This window comes from Pituophis catenifer, unplaced genomic scaffold (genome assembly GCF_029215685.1).
Source record: "Pituophis catenifer annectens isolate HBS135680 unplaced genomic scaffold, rPitCat1.0.hap2 SCAF_1, whole genome shotgun sequence".
Lineage (NCBI taxonomy): Eukaryota > Metazoa > Chordata > Lepidosauria > Squamata > Colubridae > Pituophis > Pituophis catenifer.
The window spans coordinates 145,429,061-145,451,502 of record NW_027256881.1 but is presented as its reverse complement, the minus strand read 5'-3'; the positions used below and the strand labels follow the sequence as shown (position 1 = coordinate 145,451,502).

At 38.1% G+C, this 22,442-nt stretch overlaps 1 protein-coding gene across 6 annotated transcripts; it reads left to right on the top strand.

Moving 5' to 3' along the window:
• On the top strand, positions 1–19,932 carry PAIP2 (poly(A) binding protein interacting protein 2). 6 transcript variants are annotated; one of them, XR_011599779.1, is made up of 6 exons: positions 1–170; positions 710–828; positions 13,144–13,303; positions 13,798–13,977; positions 16,345–16,467; positions 18,837–19,932. XR_011599779.1 is itself a non-coding variant. In XM_070933031.1 (6 exons), the coding sequence occupies exons 3-6, from the start codon at positions 13,166–13,168 to the stop codon at positions 18,241–18,243; spliced, it is 450 nt and encodes a 149-aa protein (XP_070789132.1). In that variant the 5' UTR covers positions 1–120; positions 710–828; positions 13,144–13,165; the 3' UTR covers positions 18,244–18,830. The 6 variants fall into 6 exon arrangements, 5 of the variants coding, with proteins under 5 accessions (XP_070789132.1, XP_070789130.1, XP_070789134.1 ...); XM_070933031.1 differs by lacking the exon at positions 18,837–19,932 and adding an exon at positions 18,138–18,830 and having other exon boundaries at positions 1–120; positions 16,345–16,370; XM_070933029.1 differs by lacking the exon at positions 18,837–19,932 and adding an exon at positions 18,138–18,830 and having other exon boundaries at positions 16,345–16,370.
• Positions 19,933–22,442: the final 2,510 nt, after the last annotated feature.

The following is a 22,442-nucleotide window of genomic DNA, read 5'->3' as shown; positions in this document are numbered from 1 at the left end:
GGGGGGGTTGTTGTGTATCCAAAGGAAGGGGGTGGCAAAGGAGAAAGGGACCTGAATAAAGACGGGCGAGAAGCAACGGCCAGCTTGGAGCCTCGGTGTCTGAAAGGCTGCTTACACGAGGTGCGCCTCAGGGGTCGGAAGCGCAGAGGGGCGGGGCCGAATAATTGAAGGTGCCATTATTTCTCCATTCGCCTCTTTTATCTTTCCCTTAACACCCCCCCCCACCCGCCCGCCCCTGAACTCCTGGGCTTAAAACGACGAGCTTCCCCTGAGGGGAAAGAAAGACGCCGGGGCGTGGGGAGCGATCAGCTCGTAGAGCCCAACGGCCTCGCCTCTTTTCGGGGCTCGAGTTCTCTCGTTGGTTTGCTCCCTCTTCCCCTCCCCCCAACCTCCCATCCATCCGGGTATCTGGAGAAGTGTACTACCTGTCTATTAGGGGCGTGGTGCATGATGGGATAGCGCCGCTTCTTCCCCCTCCCCGTCTGGGGGATGGGGTGGGGGGCGGAGCCGTCGCGCGCTCTAAGGAATGGAACAAAGAGGGCGGGTGGGCGGGGCTCGGCAGGGGCGCGCGGGCGGGGCGGGGCTTGGCTGGAGAAGGGGCGGGGCTGTGGGGGCGAGCTGAAGTCAGCCTGGGGGCTGTAAAAGGGCGCAGCTGTCTCGCCTTCTCTTTCTTCCTGGGGAAGAAAGGCTCGGTCTTGTTTTTGTACAGGCCAAAAAACAACTGTAGAGGCCGGAGGTGATAAGGTGACAGTTAAGGCTGGGACCGAAGAAGATTGGTGCTTTTTGACAGAAGGATCGTCTGAAACTCTTCTCCCATCATCCCAAAAGGTGCCCTTTTTTTTTCCCCAAGAGACAACTGGACTTTAGATAAGATAGATAAGATAACTTTATTGTCATTTTTTTTTTTACTGCAAGCACACCGGGCCTGTATTAAAAATGAAATTGTTGCCTGGTCTGAAGAGAAAGCATATATCTACCCAAACACATACATAACACATATACACATGCTATATACAAAATTAATATATACCTGCACCATGCATACATACAGGTGAAAGGAAGCAGTATGTATATATGGGTTTTCTATCGAAGCAACCTGGTCTACACAAATATGGGAAGGAACATACTACTTCCTTTCGCCTTCCATCCCTAATCCAAGAGCCCTCAGGCTGTTCTGTCCCCCTTCCTCACACAGGCAAACGTAATACCAAGCATGCCTGCCAATATTTTATTAGGTAAACAGATTAGAATTCCTGGCAGACCAAGGTTTTGGCAGCAAGCTGCCGAATGCCTGCCAAGACCGTTTTCACTCCCATAAAGCAGAAGAGGACTTATCTTCAGGCCGTTCCAGGAGCAACAAATTATCCATGAGATAAGAATTTAGTCAATGTTCAGTCCAAAATATATCCAAGCTGAATTTCAGAGATCACGATGTGACTTTCAGGGTTTAACTTTGTCCGTCACAAAGCCTGAAGAGCAATCCCACCCACTTTTATTCCTGGTAGGGCGTGGTTCCGTGACTCAGCTCAGTCTCTGGCCCTCCCACGCCTCTTCCGTTGCTGCGCACGCTTCTCCCCCCGACGCTGCCTGGGATCAAGCCAGGATTCATCATCCTCGCTCCCTATCAATTGGTGCTCCGATATGCCTTTCTCCTGGCACATCCCAGGCTATTCCTCCTGGCCTTCGGATGGAACCTGAGGCATTGCCAGAAAGGAGGGTCCTGGAGAGGGAGGCCTTGTCAGTTCCTCCCCATCACCTGAGTCGTCCTCCTCTGTTAGGACAGGCTTGGGAGTCGAGGTCACAACACAGACAGTCGCTTTCACAACAAACCATTTTGTGTTAAATTTATATTTATATATTCAGTAAATATAAATTACATACATACATACATACATACATACATACATACATACATACATCACTGCCCAATTTGAATACGTAGTGGAAAGAATAAACTTGAGAGTTCACAAGGTTGATGTTATATGTAACAAAACTGAGGCTGAATCTGGATATTCTGCTTTGGGTACCACGAAACCTCCTAGAAGGTAACAAGGAAAACAGGTAGTGAAGAGGATGTGTAGCATCCCAGACAATCCTGCAGACTCAGCTCAAGCATCGCTTATGTGTTATGTCCTGGATAGAAGAAAGTGAACTGCCAATGATCTTTTCTGCCAACCTCACCATTCTCTGCACCACTTTCCTGTCTGAAGCAGTAATGCTTCCAAACCAGACTGTAATGCAATATGACAGGATGCTCTCGATCATCCCTCTAGAGCCGTGATGGCGAACCTATGGCACGGGTGCCACAGGTGGCACGCGGAGCCATATCGGTGGGCATGTGAGCTCAACTCCGGCATGCATGCATGCGCCAGCCAGCTGATTTTCGAGCCTTTTGGGCCCACTGGAAGTCAGGAAACATGTTGTTTCCAGCCTCCAGAGGGCCTCTGGGGATGGGGAAGGCTGTTTTCGCCCTCCCCAGGCTCCTAGAAAGGCTCTGGAGCCTGGGGAGAGCGAAAAAACGGCTCTACTGGGCCCACCATGCCATCGCCTGCCAAACCGGGGGGAGCGCAGGGGAGGCCCGCATGTGTGGGAGGACAGTACGCATAGAATTATGGGTGTGGGCACACATGCACGTGACCCCCACTGCGCTCCCCCCACTTTTGGCACGTGATGGCAAAAAGGTTAGAGAAAGTGGTAAGGACAGGGGAAGGAAGATGAACTTTTCTCATGCTGATCCAGAAAATCCAGTTGCCTCTTGAAAAAAAGCACCTTTCGGACAACCATGACCTGGATGACTGAGAATCTCCATAGACATTGTTCTGCCATTGGTTTGCATGAATTACAGGCAGTCCTCGACTTTCAACAGTTCACTTGGTGACCATTCGAAGTCACAACGGCACTGAAAAAAGTGACATTACCATATTTTCACCCTTATGGCCATTGCAGCATCCCCATGGTCACACGTTTTACATTCGGATGCTTGACAGCAGATTCACATTTATGATGGTTGCAGTGTCATGTGATCACCTTTTGCATGCCACCCATCTCGCCGAAGCTGACTCAGCAGTTTACAAACATTGAATAAAATATACTCTAAAACATTAAAACAATCAATAAGGATTTTAAATTTAAAATTCAGTTAAAATAAAACTAGGCAGGAGGGAATAAAGTGCTGATAGGCAAGATGTGGGGTGTTATCTACTCCATTAGCCACCTCCAAAGTGCCACACTCCATTGGGACCCCAGACAAGTTGTCACAGCCATGCCTTTCAGGAAGCCAAAAGGGTGGGAGTGGATTTGACCTCAGGAGGGAAGAAAATGTTTCAGAGACCAGGAGCCATGTCAGAAAAAGTTCTTCTGGACCTGTAGCTGAAATTCCTTGACTGACGGGATCTACAGCATGCCCTTTCTGCAGCATGGATGGGGCAGGCTAATCCTATCAGGATCAGCTGGTTTCTTAGATAGCCTGGACCCACATCATGGAAGGCTTTAAAAGTGATAACCAACACCTTGAATTGTACCTAGAAGTAAACTGGCAGCCAGTGCAGCTCACGAAAGAGTGATGAAACATGGATCACTCTACGGCAAGCCTGTCAAGCTGACGGCCCATGCAGGACATGCCACCCTGCCTCTGCAAAGGCAAAAAATGTCGTTATATGTCACAATCCGGCCTGTCGAGTTTCACACCCCTGTTCTAGGAGCTCCAAGAACTACTCTTTCCGATACCTTTCAAGGATAGCCTCATGTAGCATGCATTGCAGTAATCTAAATGTGAGAGGACTGGGGCTTGAATTATTGAGTGTAGAGACTTCTGATTATGACTTGATTCTACTCCATGTAAACAAAAAAATGAAACCAGAAATGCTTGTCTTGGTTTAAAATTTGACCTGCTTACTAATATATATATATAATAAATAATGACATTCTAGCAAAGGAGGAAAAAGCATTCTTTCACATAGATGCATTTATTTTTGTATTAGAAAAAAATATGATTGCTTATTTAGTGTCTATGATTATCACTAAGGGTTGTATCTAATGATGAATGTATTTTTACAATGACTATGATAATGATCTATCACTATTGTTGTATGTACACTGAGAGCTTATGCACAGGGGACAAATTCCTTGTGTGTCTAATCACACTTGGCCAATAAAGAATTCTAATTCTAAATGTATGAGGATGATTAGTGCACTTGATTTGTTAAAAGCAAACAATGGCATTTAATGTCTAGAATTTTGATTTGCTTGGATACTATTGACTTAAGTTTCTGGTGGGGAAAAAGCACTAAAAAGCCTTCCATGTTAAAAGCATTTTTTAGATGTGCTAGTCTTTATTTTTTATTTCTCACATTTATATGGCCACCACACAAAGCAAGTCTGGTTGGCCATCTCCATTCTGTTAGCTTTGGGTTTTAATTGTAGCACTCCAAGAAACAAAATGGGATTTGTTCTCAAAAATTACCTCAGTTGAATTTGTTTGCAAGTGTCCTGTTTTTACAAGGATAGTCTATGTGAGTTCTTTCCCCAATTTTATCCTCTGAAGAATTCTACCAGATACTTAAAGCTAGAAGACAGTGCTTAAGCTAATGTTACCAGCAAGAATCTGGTCAAATGAGGTTTTGAACCTAAATACTATATTCTTTATTTTTTCTCTTGACATATGTGAATAAATCATGCTATCTTCTGTTAATCAAAAGCAATTACGGTAGCTAAAAAAATAACTTCTGATTTGGTTTTTGGAAAGATTATCAGACGTGTATTTCCTACATATTGTTTTCAGTTAATTCTGTAGTGCAGGGGTCTCCAACCTTGGCAACTTTAAGACTTGTGGACTTCAATACTGGGAGTTGAAGTCCACAAGTCATAAAGTTGCCAAGGTTGGAGACCCCTGCTGTAGTGGAACAGTGAGCTCTAGTATAGAAAGGATCTTGTCTCTGGGAAAAGCATATGAATATATAGGACAGCAGAGTTAGTAGCCCTGATTAATAATGGGATGGAAAATACATCCTGGAAAAAGCAACTCATTTCTTTTTTTTTTTTTAACAAACTTTATTAAATTATCAAACAATTATAAAAATAATTAAAACCATAATAAGATATTCATATACATAGATCATATCATATATTTGACATTTCATTTCTATTCTTTTGCATATCTATATCTATTCTTCTCTACACATTATATAGTTCATAACCTAGTCCCATATTCATTCTCCTGATGGTGAAGTCATTGTTGGTATTTATATGAAATAAGCATGGAAATACACTCTCAATTATCAGGTCTTAGTTTAAAACTCACTATTAGAAAAAAATAAAATTTAATACTCATCAAAATTATCTTTATGCTTTACTAAGTATATCCTTATCCACTTTCTTTTCGCTTAATCCAATCGTACCACTTATCCCATATCTTAAAATATTTTGAGCTTTCCTTATCCTTTAATTTCAGTGTTAGTTGATCTGATTCTGCACATGCATATATTTTTTGTATTATCTGCTGGTCGGTTGGCAAATAATCGGACTTCCAAACTTGTGCAATTGCTATTCTGGCCGCCGTAATTATATGATGTATTAAATATGTCATTTCTTTTCTGATATTTTGTTTATATATTCCTAATAAAAAAATCTCTGGGTCTAATTCAATTTCTTCTCCTGTAATTTGTGATATCCAAATTCTAATTTTCCCCCACCTTGATTTTGGGACAAAGCCACCATAAGTGATAGAAAGTTCCTCGGGCCTGTTTACACTTCCAACAATTCGGGTCCAAATTAGGGTACATTTGTGCTAGTCTCGCAGGAGCAAGGTGCCACCTATACCACATTTTGTATTGGTTTTCCTTGTAAGTTACTGATTTCGTTATTTTAATGTTGTTTTCCCAAATCCTTTCCCACTCTTCTAGTTGGATATTTTTACCTATGTTTCTAGTCCAGGCAATCATTTGTCCTTTGATTATATTCTCATTTAAGTCAATTTCTAGTAAGTATTTATATATTTTAGATATTAATTTCCCTTCTTTCACTTCCAGAAATTTATCTAGCCTATTAGGTTTCACCTCAATTCCTCCTTCGTCCCTGTCTTTCCTATATCTATTTTGTACTTGAAGGTAGGGCCACCAATCTAATTCCATTCCCGCGTCTCTAAGGACCTGGCGTGTTCTTAGTAGTCCATTTGAATCTAGTAGGTCCCTATACCATATAGTTCTGTGAAAATTTATAGTATTGGGGTGCATAGCCGCCTCATTTCAGAATTTCAGAAATGAGCAACTCATTTCTATTTTGTTGCCAAGCTTGATTCAAAGGGGCGGGGGAAGGTACTTTTTGTAGTAAACATTCAATTTTTGAATATTGATTTGTTTTGTCTATTTGGTGTTCTCACATTTAGAAAAATAAACATATTTCTTTGGGTCATCCGAAAGGGCTGTTTTTAATGTTTAAAATAATACAGTGGAGCTGAGATTAGGTGGGAAAGCAAATTGGTAAGGGTAATGTAAAATTTAAAATGTTAGCACTTTTTCTCTTTTTTATCAAAATCTTATTATTTGGATAAGAAGTGAATTGCTTTACATATATATGAGTTTCCATGATAACAAATAATAATAATACAGGAGCTATTATAAGCGCTAAAGGCAACCACTAGTTCCAGTGAATTCTTGATGCTAGGCAGTTAGGTATAATAGCATTTTTCCCCTTCTGTTCCATTTTATCTGATTGTCAGAGGCTTCCTGGGCAATTCAATGCAATTCACTTGCAAAATTTTTGAGAAGTGGTTTGCTGATGCCTCCTTCCTAAGTCTGAGACAAAGTGACCAGCTCAACATCACCCAGCTGACTTTGTTCCTAAGGCAGAACTAGAACTCACAGACTCCCAGTTTTTAGCTGGGTACTTTAACCACTACCCCAAACTGATTCTCATAAAAGCATATAGCCATAGCTAAAAGTCTGTATCACCATATGTGTTAGCATATTTATCACGTATTTTCACTGAATGGAGCTTATGGTATAATTTTACCATTTTTGTTCTCCCACCTCTTCCAATTTTCAAATGAAAGTAGAGCTGTACACTAGGAGTGTAGAGTTGCAAAGTCATCCAATTATTGTGTTAATATTAAATTGCCCAATTTGTACTTGCATACCCTTTGAAATGTGCTTGTATGCCAAAATCTTCACTTTCAAAAAGATTGAAAAAAAATGCACATACACATTTTTGTATCATGCAAAACTATTGTTTTAAGAAAAATGGCTTGCTATGTGCTCACTAGATAGATGCACATAAACACTATTCCTGGCTGTTTCCATGAGGAGTTGCTTTTGATGAATTCACAAACTGATGGGAATAGAGATGAGAGAATGAGTAACCAATGTGAAAAGAGTCACTTGAGCCTAATCCATACACAGAGAGACACTGACATACTTTAGGGCTTAAAAGGATAAAAGTTGATGATTGCCTGTAAATCACTCTTGTTTGATTAGGGCATGGGTGTCAAACTTGCAGCCCGGAGGCTGGATGTGTCATACGCTGGCCACGCCCATCCCCATTTTAGTGAAGAGGAAAGTCACGATACATCACATAATGACAACGTGACAACGCAAGTTTGACAACACTGGAATAGGGCAAGGATTTTTCAAGATATGTTTTAAGAGTTATGATTCAGGTTTTCAATATTGAACAACTATGATTATCTAAGGGAAGCACCTCTTTAAGATAATAGTCTGAAATGCAATAATTGAAAGCATTTCATATGGTTCCAAAGTATTTCTCATAGATTTTCTCTGTAGTGCTTGAAATAATTTATATCGCTTCAAGTACATATATATTATCTGACACAGGTGCCTACTGCAAGGCTTATTTTAAACAGTAGCCTCCCAGCTGTAGGAGGCTGAGTTATAGCCATTGACTCATGGTTAAACTGTAATATGAAACAGAAATGCTTAATTTATCGTTTCAGTACCACAGGCATCATTTCAGTGTTCTTAAATCATAATTTAGCTAGCCAGCATTCAGATCCTGAATATTTCTAACTATTTTAAAATTATATTTTTCAAAAAATCAAATTCACTTTACAAATCAAATTAGTTTGTGACAGCCACAATACAGTAAATTACCTAATAATAGAACTGTTCTGTATATCTATATATCCTTATCCAATCTCTTCTTTAAAACTTCCAGTGTTGGAGCATTTACAACTTCTGGAGGCAAGTTGTTCCACTGATTAATTGTTCTGTCAGGAAATTTCTCCTTCATTCTAGGTTGCTTCTCTCCTTGATTAGTTTCCACCCATTGCTTCTTGTCCTGCCCTCAGGTGCTTTGGAGAATAGCTTGACTCCCTCTTCTTTGTGGCAGCCCCTGAGATATTGGAACACTGCTATCATGTCACCCCTTGCCCTTCTTTTCATCAAGCTAGACATACCCAGTTCCAGCAACTGTTCTTTATATGTTTTAGCCTCCAGTCCCCTAATCATCTTTATTGCTCTTCTATGCACTCTAGAGTCTCATATAAGGAAAAAGGCAGCTATTTTCCCATCTTTTCATTTTGCTGACTTTCAGCATTTGTTTCTGACTAACTCCTAAAAGAAAAAAGAAACAATACTGTATTCTGGTGTTTAGCTGTGTTGTGGAGCTTTTGAAGCACTTCATTTGAACTTGAAACATAAAAATATAATTATTAATTTAGCCCTGCTCTGTAGAGAGTATTTAGATGTTTAAGAGAGGTGTCTAATATAGCATGTTTTTTAACTGTGTGCTATTCAAAGAACATTTTCCACATCGCTTTACTACTTAGAAATTCCTGTATAATTCCTATAGACATTCATCAGATTTAAAAAATATCTGGGGCATAAACAAAAATGTACAGGACAGTCATGGCCCTTTCAGTTGCCCATATATCAGTCTTCTCAAATTTGGACACACTCTAGAGACCTCCTAAACTTACTCAGCCAATATGGTCACTGCTGAGAAGTCTAAGACCTTGAATACTATATATCTGAAGAACACCCATCTTAGGAAATACTACCAAACCCTAAAAACTACTTTCCTAGAACACATCCATAATTTCTGTGCATTGGTGCAGTTTTTGGAACAGGTTTTTAAACAGTGGAAAAAACATGTTTTTCATGGATCTTTTTTGAGACCATCGTCACATAATGTTATACAATAAGGACAGTTGTAAGTAATAAGGCGGAGATAATTGAGAACCTGTTCTTTTAGAGCAGTTATACAGGTTTTTGGGGTCTGCTCATTTCACATCATCCTTCAGAGGTGAGCTTTGTGAGGTCATAATCTCATTTGACATCAGAATCCCATGAACTCCTGTATAGCAGGATAAATCAGGAAGAGACATAGAGCTGCCAGAGGGAAGTCTGTATTTAAACACAGCTCCCTTTGATTGTTGCAAATGGAGAGAGGAACATGATGAAATTTCTAAGGTGACTAGCCGCATAGACTCCCAAACTGAGTAATAGAATCTATATGTTTTAAACAAAATTTGAAGTAAGCACAAGGGTTTGTTTGAATACATCTTTACTTTTTAAGCAATATTGTAAAATGTTTATTAAAGAGTATTTTTGTTTCCCTATGGGTACAATAGTAAATTTGGCTTTTAAATTGCAGATTATAAAAATGCAATGTATGCTTTCCAATAGGTGGTATCTGAGAAACTTTATAAAGACATCATTTCTTCATTGCTAATAATGGCTGAAGAACAATGTAATATTGTTGGCATTTAAGATGTATAGTCAGATTAATAAATGCACAGTTAAAAATTGCAGGACTAGCATTACATTCTTATTTTAAAAAATCTATTGGGATACTACTGCTGTGTTTTTAATAATCGCATATATTTTAAGACTTACTAATATTTTAAAATAGTGGCTTATTTTTAATATCAATGTTCATCATTTTTAACAAGCTGGTTTTTCTTTCTGAGTTGGCAAGATGGATGTCTTTGGCAAACCATAACATGATTTTCCAGGTTCTCTGTGGACTAGAGTAAAGGGAAGGATGTTTTAGGACATCCATGGGGCGAGGGTGGAGTCCACATTAAAGTGGGGGTGCAACCAGGAGTTTGAAGCCTACAATATCGTACATATTGCATGCACATAAAAATGGAGGGCCTTTGATTGGCCAGCCAGTCCTATATTTGGATGTCATTCTCTCTCCCCCTCCTCCCCCACAAACACATTGTGGTGTATTTCATTTACAGAAAAGACTGAATCCCAACAGAAACTTATGCTGAGAGGATATTTTTGTCAGTTCAGTCAAGAACACTTATATTGTTCTAGAACAGGGGTGTCAAACTGGATTTCTTCGATGGCCGGATCAGCATTGTAGTTCTCCTCTGTAGGCTGGTCGGAGGGTGGTGGTGGTGGTGGTGGAGAGATGGGATGGATGCCTCCTGCAGCACCCTGCCAGCCAAAATGGGGCCATGAGAGGCTCCCTGTGCCCCGTTTTGAGCCTGGATGGCCTCCAGCACCCTGCTGGCCAAAACGGGGTGCCTGGGGGGTTCCCACGGCCGCCCCACACCCCGTTTCGGCTGCCAGAGGCACCATAGTTCAGTTCTTTGCTATTTCCAGGCCGGCCCCACAGGCCAGATTTAAGCACACCATTGGCCATATCCGGCCTGCAGGCCTTGAGTTTGACACCCCTGTTCTAGAACATTCACCAGAACAGTTTTTGCAGAAGATTTTCAAGAGACTAAAGGAAGACTCAATAACAGTGTAGAAAATCATTGGCCTTGAAAGATATACTTATAAGCCATTACAAAAGTTAAAAAGACAGAAGCATTTGTTGAGACAGAGGAAAGAAAAGAATATTAGGAAGAGAACTAGGCAGGTTCTTCCCTGACACTCTGTGATATAAGAGAGGAAGGAGGAAAAAAATAATAATGCTTGCAATTAATACAGTCTATCTCAATGAAGCTTACTTCTTGTAGAGTCTGTTTCCTCATCTGGACAACCTCAAACAACTGACAGAAAAGCATCATTTCCTTCCTCCAGTAAAGAAATGCACGTAACATTTTTCTGTTCAAGCCAATGCATTTTAGATTGCAATATAAATATATGTCTTCCAGAGATTTTTGATCTCAGGTGCCCTCATCCCTGATAATTGGCCCTTCTAACCGTGGCTTAACAGGGGCATGATGGCTCAGCAGTTAAAGATGCTGAGCTTGTCAGCTGCAGCTGACAGCCTGGGTTTGAGACCTGAGTGCCGTGTGATGGGATGAGCTCTTCTTACTTGCCCAGTTCCTGCTCACCTAGCAGTTCTAAAGCATGCAACTGTGAGTAGATAAATAGGTACCACTTCAGTGGGAAGGTATAACTGTGTTCTGTGCACCTTGACATATAGCCGGTCCTGCCACATGACCACGGAAATGTCTTCGGACAACACTGGCTCCTTCGGCTAAGAAACGGAGATGAGCACTGCCCCCTTGAGTTCGGACATGACTGGACAGGGAAAACATTTACCTTTAACTCTGGCTTATGGGAATGGAAGGATAGTAGGTTTTCCACTCCCACTGTGAAATATATCAGTTTCTTTCCATTGTGTTTATACTGGGAACAACAAATATTAGAAACAAAATTGTCCCATCACTGCTTATTATTTAAAGATACCTTAAGTAATAAAGCCTTGTAGCATTTTTTGGAAATAATTCGATTTGGATGGACAGCTAATAGGTGACACAAAATAGCTAATATTATTGAATCTTAACACAATGATTTTCCTGTAGTTCTCATTAAGCAACCACTGTTGGGACCAGCAATTCAACCATTAAATGGAGCAGTTACTAAGTGAAGCCACAGCTATGCTTATGATCTTACTTCAGTTTTCTTGTGCTTTAAAACCTGTAAAAATGAGGATTGATTCTAAAGAGTTTTTTTTCACCATTGTTGTAACTGCATACAGTTAGTAAATGAGGCAGTCATTAAATGAGGACTGTCAGTAGTCAGAAAGGCACTTTCTGGCAGACTAAAAGAATGAAGTTACCCTTTGAGATTCATGGAACTGTTATAGCTGGGCATTTTTATAGCTCAAAAGCCTGGATACTTGTTCTGGTCAGAGAAAGTACCGGTAATTGAAGTTCAGTGCAAGCACTGATGCTGGTATATAGCATTCTAAAACTGTGTTTTTCAAAGATGAATTGATAGCATGCAGATGCTAAATCCTTCTAATTCAAAAAATTCAAAGATGCCTCGGGTTGCAAGCTTAACTACTGAAAGTGCAAGTTACATATTTGTTGCTGTAGAATCGATTTAGTGAAATTGAAATGCTTTTACCAATACTAATAGTAAAACTGATGGTCACTTGGTTAAAAAAAAAACAAGTTGAGCTAGGCAGTAACACAATGTGTACCTTGTATGTGTACCAGATAAAGGGGAATATCTGTAGCTCAGAGTGGAAATGAGGGATCTTGTATTATGGACGTCTTATTATTACTTTTTAAATTGTTACCTGCCAAGAATTCATTGAAAATAGCAGGCTCAAATCAAAAAATCAAACCTCGAGGAAAAGTAATATTTAGAAGAGGAAAAACTTGAAAAAATTAATAGCTCACTAGGGAATTTATATCCAACATATAGTCTCCTGTATTGCATAGCTACAAGTTTGGAAACCCCAGAAAACGAATTAACTAGGGACTGCAAGCTTCTCCTGTGCGCTGCTTGGGGAGTCCAAGCATGGGATTAAATTCGTCTGATTGGCCAGAATTAACTAGAGATTGCAAGCTTTTAAGCAATTTAGGCTTCTTGCTGACAGAAACTGTGAGAGAGCAAATGAATGGAGGGGAAGATCACTGTGCTTGGCTGCTTTTGAACAGCACAAGTCGTGCAATATCTTTATGTCCTCCTTGCCAAATTCCTGGATGGGTTCCTATTTGATGCAAACCTGTATATATTAGAATTAGACCTCTCCTTGAAGAAGACAATATAAGTTCACAAGAGCAATCTCCAAAAACATTTTGTCCTTTCTTATCTTCCTAGTAAGACTCTTGCATTATAAAGTGATTCTTTGCTAAACAAGTTTATTGAAAGTTCAAGTAGACAGACAAACTTGTACGGAAATATCAATGACATCACAGGGGTCTGACATCTAAGCATATATTGTTACCAATTTCAACTAAAACTCTTAACTCCTGGGGACCCTTTCTTTCAGGCTTAAGCTCAAAGGCACAACCATGAAAGATCCAAGTCGTAGGAGTACTAGTCCAAGCATTATCAGTGAAGATATGATCATGAATGGTCACTCTCATGAAGATGATAATCCATTTGCAGAATATATGTGGATGGAAAATGAAGAGGAATTCAACAGGCAGGTAAGTGAGAGGATACATTGTCTCCTGTGTTTTTTCTTCCGCATTATTGCAAAGATCCCACTTTTTTTTCTGTTAGCCTAGTATTTTTCCAGTATTTTCAGAATACTTTTCAATATGCTGACTCTGTAAACTACTTAGAAAGGGCTGTAAAACACTGTAAGTGGTATATGTCTAAGTGCTATTGCTATATGTCTACAGAAAAAGAAGCTAAGAGAACACCAATGGGTGGGAAGGGGAAGGGATACTTTGGGTGACAGAGGAAGTAAAGGAAGAGCCTTGCAGGGCTCAGACCCAATGTTGTGGCAGTGTGGAAGAAGCAGGTATCTCAACTTCCTTTTCCTTTTCTGCATTTGCCCTCAGTGGCTGCAGCTTGTGGGAGCACCTGAGCTCTCCTAATGTTGGGGAGGATCCATCTGAGAGGTTTTTCCTCAGGGCTCCGACAGTTCCACTCAGGTCCCTTGATAATAGATTTCCTTCTGTCATTCCAATTAAAGATTGAAGAGGAATTGTGGGAAGAAGAATTTATAGAACGTTGCTTCCAAGAAATGCTGGAAGAAGAGGAAGAGCACGAATGGTTCATTCCAGCAAGAGATCTTCCGCAAACGATGGATCAAATTCAAGACCAGTTTAATGATCTTGTTATCAGTGACAGTTCGTCACTGGAAGATCTGGTGGTAAGCATCCGATTTTAAAAATAGAATTATTTTAATCAAGCACCTTTCTTCAAATGTTACCAGTATACTTTGTCAGCTGTCTCACTCAGAAGCTACCTGAGATGTGGCCTTCTGACAACAGTCAGTTGTGTACGCAGAACAAGTGTACCATCTGATTCTCCTTCTAATCTTTTCATATAGTCTGATTGCAAGTATTTATTTTTGTCAAATGCACAGGTGTGCATTGGGAGAGAAGAATACACTGAACCATTTGGGAGGATAAAGATTGGATGTGTGACTAAGTGATTAGGAAAGTAGTTTAGTTCATGAAGGGTTCAGAGGTCTCCCTATTTTTTAACTTTTCTCTCTGCATTTGATACCATTTGAAGGTCTGGTAGGTGAGAGAGCCTTGAAGCATTTTTTACTAGCATTTGCCATACAATTAAGTTTACTGGCCATGGTGCATAGTACTGTTTTCTAATAGTATAGGCTTTAATTACTTTTTAATTAAAAGGGTAAAATTAGGCTCATGAAAATGAATATAGTTCGTAAAATATAACTAGAACATTAAACATTTAAATATTTCCATGATTTTTAAGCCAACTTGTGGTTACTTTGATGTCACAAATGATGTAACTTATTTAAATAGAGGAGCCTGTTGAGCTCATATTCAGCGTGCATATATTCCCAAAGTTACAATATCGGTAACAATATTTGTATTGATAAGTTAAATTTTACATAAATTTGCTAATAAATAAAGCTGCTATTCTGAAGAAAATGCATTTTGCTTTTAAATGATTCCTATACAGGCAGGCAGTGTTTTGAAGGAGGTGTGGCAAATTGGCATCCACTGTCCATGTTTTTTGAGAGCACTTTTTTTTTTTTTTTTTACAAAATCCTGGTACATTTTTTAGCTATCCAACTAATTAAAATCCTACTATGGTGAGAAAGTTGGTGAATCCTTGGGTACCATCCATAATCCTGCTGTCTTATTAATGGATAAAGAGGTTATGGTTAAATAAACAATATTCCAAATGATATTCTGTGTTGTGTCTTTATTAGACACATTCAGACAACATTGCTTGTCTTTGTTGGAAAAAGTATGTGAAATCTGTGTTAAGAGGCTAATTGAGTCAGATGTTCCAGTTAATGAGAGAGCAATCAGAGTTTGAGAGGCACTCTATATGTTTTTTAATTTTGCTTCATTTAAAACATCCAAGAAGGAAAGTAAGAGAAAAACTTATTTTAAAATAACAAGAGTAAAAATTGATTACAACAAGATAAGTAATTTATATGAGACTTTGTTATGTGTATGTACACACACACACACACACACACAGAGAGAGGTTTCAATAAAAGATAACCATATTTCATTGTAATTGTCCATGCATAATCTATGTCAATAGCCAACTCATTTTTAGGATGCATGTAACATGTTATCTTCAGGCTACTGGGTAATTCATAAATTTGTCTTAAATTTAAATTTAGTTTGAAGAACTAACCTCTTGGGAATAATAAGGACATGGAGAATTCATTTCCATTGTTCATCTGTCAGTTTCCTTGAGGTCAGTATGTAGTTCAAAAGAATGTTTGCATCTAAAAATTATAAACCTTGTTTCAAAGTCAAAATATATGTAAGTTATTTCTTCCAAGAAGATAAAAGCATGTTTTCATGAAGTATTAGTAGAAGTGCATCATTATGATTTATTCCTCATCTCTGAATCTCATATTTAAGTCATTATGATTTTCATGTATGTTCTGAATTTATCAGTTATTTAGGTATTCTTATTCCATGGGGTATTTTCTCATATAATTATACTGAATATGAGTAAGAGATATATAGAAGTTTCTTTGACATTGATAGATGGGAATCATTTCTGTAAATGTTACCCTTTGGGATAGGATAAAGACTTAAAAAGAAGGGTTTTTAAAAAATATTTTGCATGGAATTCCTTTATATGTAAAATAATATTTTTTAAGAGCTCAGTTCACTATTTTGTAAACATACAAGTATGTCTATAACAGAATGTGTGAAGCAAAATGAATGTTGCATTCAGGAATGGCTGAGTCTTGACCTTTAACCCAACTGAAATGTTGAAACGCTGATAAGAGCAGTTTATGCTAGACAGCCCACAAATATCCATGAATTGAAATGGTTGTAAAAAAGGGATGGGCCAAAATTCTTCCAAGCCAATTTGAAGTATTGATCAACAAGCATTGAAACCATTTGATTGAATCAATTTCTGCTAAAGAAGGTTCTACTATTACTATATTACTAAAGTATCACATACTTTTTCCAGCAAAGGAAAGTAAATGTTGGGTCAGACAGTTGAGTAAAGACATGACAGAATGCAGTGTTTTAACCAGATTCTCTTTATCTATTAATAGGTTTTCAGTGAAGCTCAGATCCCGTTGTAAGTCTGCAGGGTTACAAATAGTTCTAAAGATCACATAAACTCTCCCTTACAATATAGTAGATACAATATCATAGTCTGATGATGTTCTCATTTGGTAGGTATTCTTAAAATTCTATTGCTTTGGTTGTAATTAAAAAGCTTAGAATTTTTTTATAAGATGAACTACTTTTTTAGCTAAAATTTCAGCCTGTTATCACTTACAGCGATACTATTTTAAAAAACTTGATAAATTCAAAACCCAGCCCAGTGCAGACATGGGGACAATTTATTGCACTTTAGATGTTTGCATTGATACATTGAAATATTACCCTTCCTCTGTGTGTGAATTTTTGCTTGGCTAGACCTGCCAATTGAACACTTAATATGGATGAGCAGTTTTGTTGTGTGAATACCAAATTTATTGAACCAATCCAGTTGCTCTTATCATAGGTAAATTACCTGTCTTTTTAGTACTCTGACTGAGAGTAACTTAGAGCAGTTTTTTTAAATATAGCACCTTTAAAGTTCCATTTTTCGGTCTCACTACAGACTAAGTTCTTTCGTAATTGCCTGTACCTGCGTATTAAGCTCATCCATTCTGCTCTGAATTTACAAGTTGGGTTGTATCTTATAAGGCACAACATCGTTTCATAAGAGCAGGATTTGTGTATCGTAAGAAAAATATATGAAGGTCCCTGCTGTATCAGGGTCTGCATCATATAGTGGCCATACACACGAAACCAGAAATGTGGATAGGAAGTTAATAGATTTAAAATCTTAGGACTTTGCCAGATCTCACAAGATTGATTTTGCATATTCTGGGTGAGAATGCCAAAGTCTTATAAAATGTCAAATGATATTACCAAATTTTCTAAAATTGCAATACTTTATTTATATTGGATACCTGCACCATAGATGAGCTAGAGTACCTTTGTGGAGCATAATCATCTCTGGACCACAAATTGAGAACTGGTAATAGCTTGGTATCCTTTTAAGACTAAATTGGGACTCCATCTGATAACAGGAAATTCCAGAGTTTATATATGCATTGGGCGAAAGATTTCACATGACCTCAACTTCTAGTATTGTAAATAAAAAGAATTGGATCTGTATTTTCTGCATCATGGATGATGTTATACAACTTTTATCATGTCTTTCCTTATTTACCTTCAGTCCAAGTTAAAAAGCCCTAAAGTAGTCATTCCTCATAAGGAGCCTATTTCAACGCCCTTATAATTATGGTTGCCCGTTTATATACTTATTATTTTGCACCTTTTCAAGGTATATCCCTTGTGTGCATAGTATTCCAAACTCAATTTTAGACAGATAGATAAATAGCATTACTTTTTTTTTTGACATTTTCAGTTCCTTTCTTAAATCTGAACATGAGATTTGTCATTTTCAACAAGAAATGCTCTCTGAGTTTTGTTGAGTTGTGCACCCCGACGCCATCTTTCTTTTCTGATCACTCAAAGCAACCTCAACTCCCATTCATGAAGGTTACATTTGGATTTTTTATACGCATTACTTTGTGCTTGCTCGTATTGATTTGCATTTGCCATTTTGAGGCCTATTTACTCAGTTTGGAGAGAGGTCCTTTCGGAGCTCTTCCCAATATCTTCGTTATCAAAATGCACATCTTTATGTCATTAGCATATTGGATCACCTTACTCCTTAACTTCAGTTTATTTATAAACTAATTAAAAACACTGATCCTACCACCAGTCCCTGGGATTTTCACTTTGAACTATTGTCTACTTGTCCTCTTCTTTTTCTTTTCTTAAGCCAATTTCCAACCCCTAAGAACATAAGCCTTTTTCATCCTACGGCTTCCAATTTTGCTCAGGAACCTCTGGTAAGGGACATTATCAAAGGTGCACACTGTGTCTGATGGATTTCCTCATCTACATTTTTGTTAATACTGTCAAAACAAGTCTAGAAAATAAGTCTAGGAAGAGCAATATGTGATCCTCTAGATCAGGGGTGTCAAACTCGTGTCACGTCATGTGACTTATTACTTTTTTTCCCCTTTGCTAAACCGGGAGTGGTTGTGGCCAGCGCATGACGAATCCAGCCTGCAGGCCACGAGTTCGACACTTCTGCTCTAGTTGCTGCTGCTGTATTACAAATTTGTCTTACAATAGCCAGTGGAGAAAGATGCTGAAAACTACAATTTAACATGATCTGGAGAGCCACATGTTGTTCACTGATAAGTTATTGTTGTGCAAGTTGGTTTAGCTCTATTAAAGGAGGAGATTGAGATCCTGGATTGGGTTCTATCAGTCAACCCAGGGGATCCTGATCTGTCTGGCATGTAAGCTGACTCGAAGCTGTTTCTTTGGCAAGAGTATCTTGCTTTCTCCACTGAGGTCTATTTTCAGGAGTGTTTTCACTGCAAAGAACTCCTGTTAAACTTGGTGCAAATATGTTCAAAACAAAACCTTAGGCTCCACAGTCTAAGCTTTTAAAATCTCTCTCTTCCAGGTCAAGAGTAATCTGAATCCCAATGCAAAGGAGTTTGTTCCTGGGGTGAAGTACTAAATATATGAGTAGACTGGGCCCTCTTTTGGTGGATGTAGCACAATTTCCACACTGTGAAGCCAGTATTAGAAGATTTAATTGTTAAAACGCTCTCTCTTCTTGTCACTGTGTTACACTTACGCATTGCCAAAGTTTTGTTAGTCTTGCATGCTTAATAAAAGTGCTGAGACTGTTATTAAGTCAACTGCTGTCAGAGGTTAATGAATTGGAAAAGTCTAATTGGATCCAGGCTTTTTGTGAGGGAGACAATAAGGAAGGAAGCACCAGTCATGTTGAGAAAAGTACCAAGTTTCTGAGAAACTCTAGCAATTCTGTTTTTAGAAGGATTCAGACTTTGATAAAGAGTGGTCTGTTTTAATTAAAACTTATGGCGGTGTTGATATGCACCCAATAATGCCTTAATGTGAAAATAAAAGCAAGGTTTATCTGATTATGCAGATTAGCTGAATTTCAATACTGCTATTAATTCCTCCCATTATCAAGCAAAACTTTACTTCATGCTGTTCTTTTTTGAGGAAAGTGTGAATTGTAAAAATACCTGAATCACTTTTACAGGCCTGTATAGAATCCTTTCTCTTGGCTACAGATCTGGTTGGGGGGAGGTGGGGGAGAAAATTTGGCAATTGAGATTATATTTGCAGCAAGTTATCATGTTGGAATGTTTGTCCCACTTCTGAGTTTATATTTAACGTGATGTGAAGTTATACATCACAGATTCTTCCAGGAATCCAGAAACATGGCACTGCCTCTGTAAAATTTTACAATCTTAAAAATTGGATTTAATTGTAAAATTTAGCATTAGTGATTTGAGTGGTGCTTTTCCCTTGCTTTGTTTAATCATCACTACACAATAGTCTACAGCACAACTTTTTTTTTTTAAACACCTAGTACAGTTTTGGCTTCTTAAACTTCATATTTGGGTAGCTTACGCTGCCTTATGTGTTCAGTGTGAATAGTGTTTAAGTTGAAAATATTGTAAAAAAATTATATTTTTTCAAAAATATTTAAAAAAAAATAAATAACAGTAGAAATGACAAAATGAGTGTTCATCTTATTTGGAGCTTGTGAGAATGCCTTCATTGTCCTGGTCACACATTACATTTACAACAACCAATGTAAACACAGTGTCGGAGATAAAAGCTGGAAATAATGAAAAATTCTTTGCAATTCTCAGAAATAATCCAAATGACATTCTTGTCAGAGAAAGAGAACCTCTATAAAAGAAGCAAATTCAAGTAGGTATAAATGTGTATTCATTTTGTCCCTTTATTTAATATCCTGGTTTGTTTTTATACAATACTAAATGCCATAAATACGGAATCTTTTTAAATGAAATTGTGACCCTTTGAGATTGAAAGTAGCTATAATCTTGCAAGCTGCCAATGAAACAATAAGATTGGTGGTGCAGGCATTCAAGACTACATGTAGAATATCAGGAATGTTTGCTGTAAAAAAAAGATGCCAGCATTTCAAATAGACAATCACGAAAGCCAATTAGATGATATATAAAAACCTGACCAAAGCTTATAGTAGTTGCTCTGGTATGTAAATTCCTCAACATTGCTGCTCCTTTTCTACATGTGGTAGCTTGTGTTTAGTACCCTTGCTTAATGATTGTTAGGAATGTTCAGAATATTTCAAGAACAGGAGAGCAACTTCAGGTAGTCCAGACCCAAAATTGTGTAGTTTGGAATATATTAGCCTGTTCATGAAACAGGACAAGACTGGTTTGCTTCAGATGTACATCAAAAGAGAGTTCTGGGCAAAAGTGGTTTTGGGAAAAATGAACTGAAAAAATCCAGGACATAAGTGGTGGCTTAATGGTGAATTTTAAAAATAGCAGTTATAATCAACAAATGAAGATACAGGAAATCCTCAACCTACAAACACAATTGGGCCCAAAAATTATGTTGCCACATTTCTTAAGTGAATCATTGCAGTTATTAAATTAGTAATCCGGTTGTTAAGTGAATCTGGTTTCTCCGTTGACTTTGCTTGTCAGAAGTTTGCAAAAGGTGATCACATAACCCAGGAACACGGCAACTGTCATAAATGTGAGTCAGTTGTCAAGCATCTGAATGTAAATCACATGGCCATGGGGATGCTGCAATGGTCAAAGTGTGAAAAATGGTCATAAGTCACTTTTTTCAGTGCCATTGTAACTTCAAATGGCCACTAAGTGAACTGTGGTAAGTCGAAGACTACCTGTACTGTATTTTAATAATGTAAGTCACTGTTCTCTAATGTGCTGCACTTCATATATTCTGAATTATAATCCCCTTCATGTACTACAGCACATTCTCAGTAGTCATGCAATTGCAGGTAGCTGTAGTCCAAACAATGGGGAACATCAGTTTAAAGAGGACTGACCTTAAAACAATCACATTGAGAAGCCATATAAGATGTGTTATTTTATTTTTTTAGTACTTTTTTTAGTACTTGACAAGTATACAAAAAAATACTTGAATAGGTATGGTATGGGGTTTGGGCCTCTTCACATGTAATTGAATCTCAATCCAAGCTACCTTCCCACCATGTTAATGGAGAAAGATGCTAAAAGTTTAATTTGACAACAGGTCACGTTTCCCATTTCCTTTTTTTTAAACTACTAAACTACCAGTTCAGATTTCTTAAAATTTCCTCTTAGGTTTCAGCCTTTACTGGTTGTCTCTATAAGACCATAAATGTTAATGATTGTAAAAATATGAATGATCTTGGGTGTTTGCATCATTTCGTGTGTGTGTGTGTACGTACGTACGTACGTACGTACGTACGTACATACATACATATATACATACATACATACTTTGATTCCTGGAATCACATCTAATATATGTACTTGTGAAGAAAATCTTGATAAGAGTGTTCTTCAGATTATCTACCACATATTAATATTTTAACAAAAGTTTGTTCTGATTTACCAAAGCAAAACTACTGCTTAACCTCAATTTTTGATTCCGAATGTTACGGGCAATGTTTTAGTTCAGCTATTACCCCAAACAGTAGGGAAAATGATATTTATGGCACAGATCTAATTTGCTCCATTACACAATTGAAAGAAATTGACAGAAACAACCAATGACATAAATATATATTATTGTATTTCACAGACATTACACTTTTAGGGACATTGTTGTCCCCACACTCCCCCCTCCCCTCAAAAAAACTGGTCAGTAAAATCAAGGTTTTATGTGCATGTAAGTATGAATGAATGTTACATAATTAGGACTGACTGCAGTAATTTGACCTTGGATCACACATGATCAGATCTGGACTATTAAGATCTGGATGGGAACAAATTATATTTTGTGTATCTTTTTCATCTGCCACCTGCTGGATTGTGTGGCCCACATCTGGCAGTCTTTAAATAAATGTCTTCCAACATCAAGAAAGTACCTGCTTTCCTTCTAAACTCACACTGGATACTTACAAATCAAAATGAACAAAATTATTGCCTCTGAGTTAGTGTGTTACAACAGTGCTTAGCTGAACTCTTAAATCAAGTTTTCCACTTTTATTTCCACTTTTATAAAATCAACTGTTATTCAA

Excerpts from the sequence above, each read along its gene's own strand:
- PAIP2 (XM_070933030.1), top strand. The coding sequence starts at position 13,166 with ATGAAAGATCCAAGTCGTAGGAGTACTAGTCCAAGCATTATCAGTGAA. Across the intron at positions 13,304-13,797 it reads AAGAGGAATTCAACAGGCAG|ATTGAAGAGGAATTGTGGGA; the intron begins GTAAGTGAGAGG and ends TTCCAATTAAAG. Across the intron at positions 13,978-16,344 it reads CGTCACTGGAAGATCTGGTG|GTTTTCAGTGAAGCTCAGAT; the intron begins GTAAGCATCCGA and ends ATCTATTAATAG.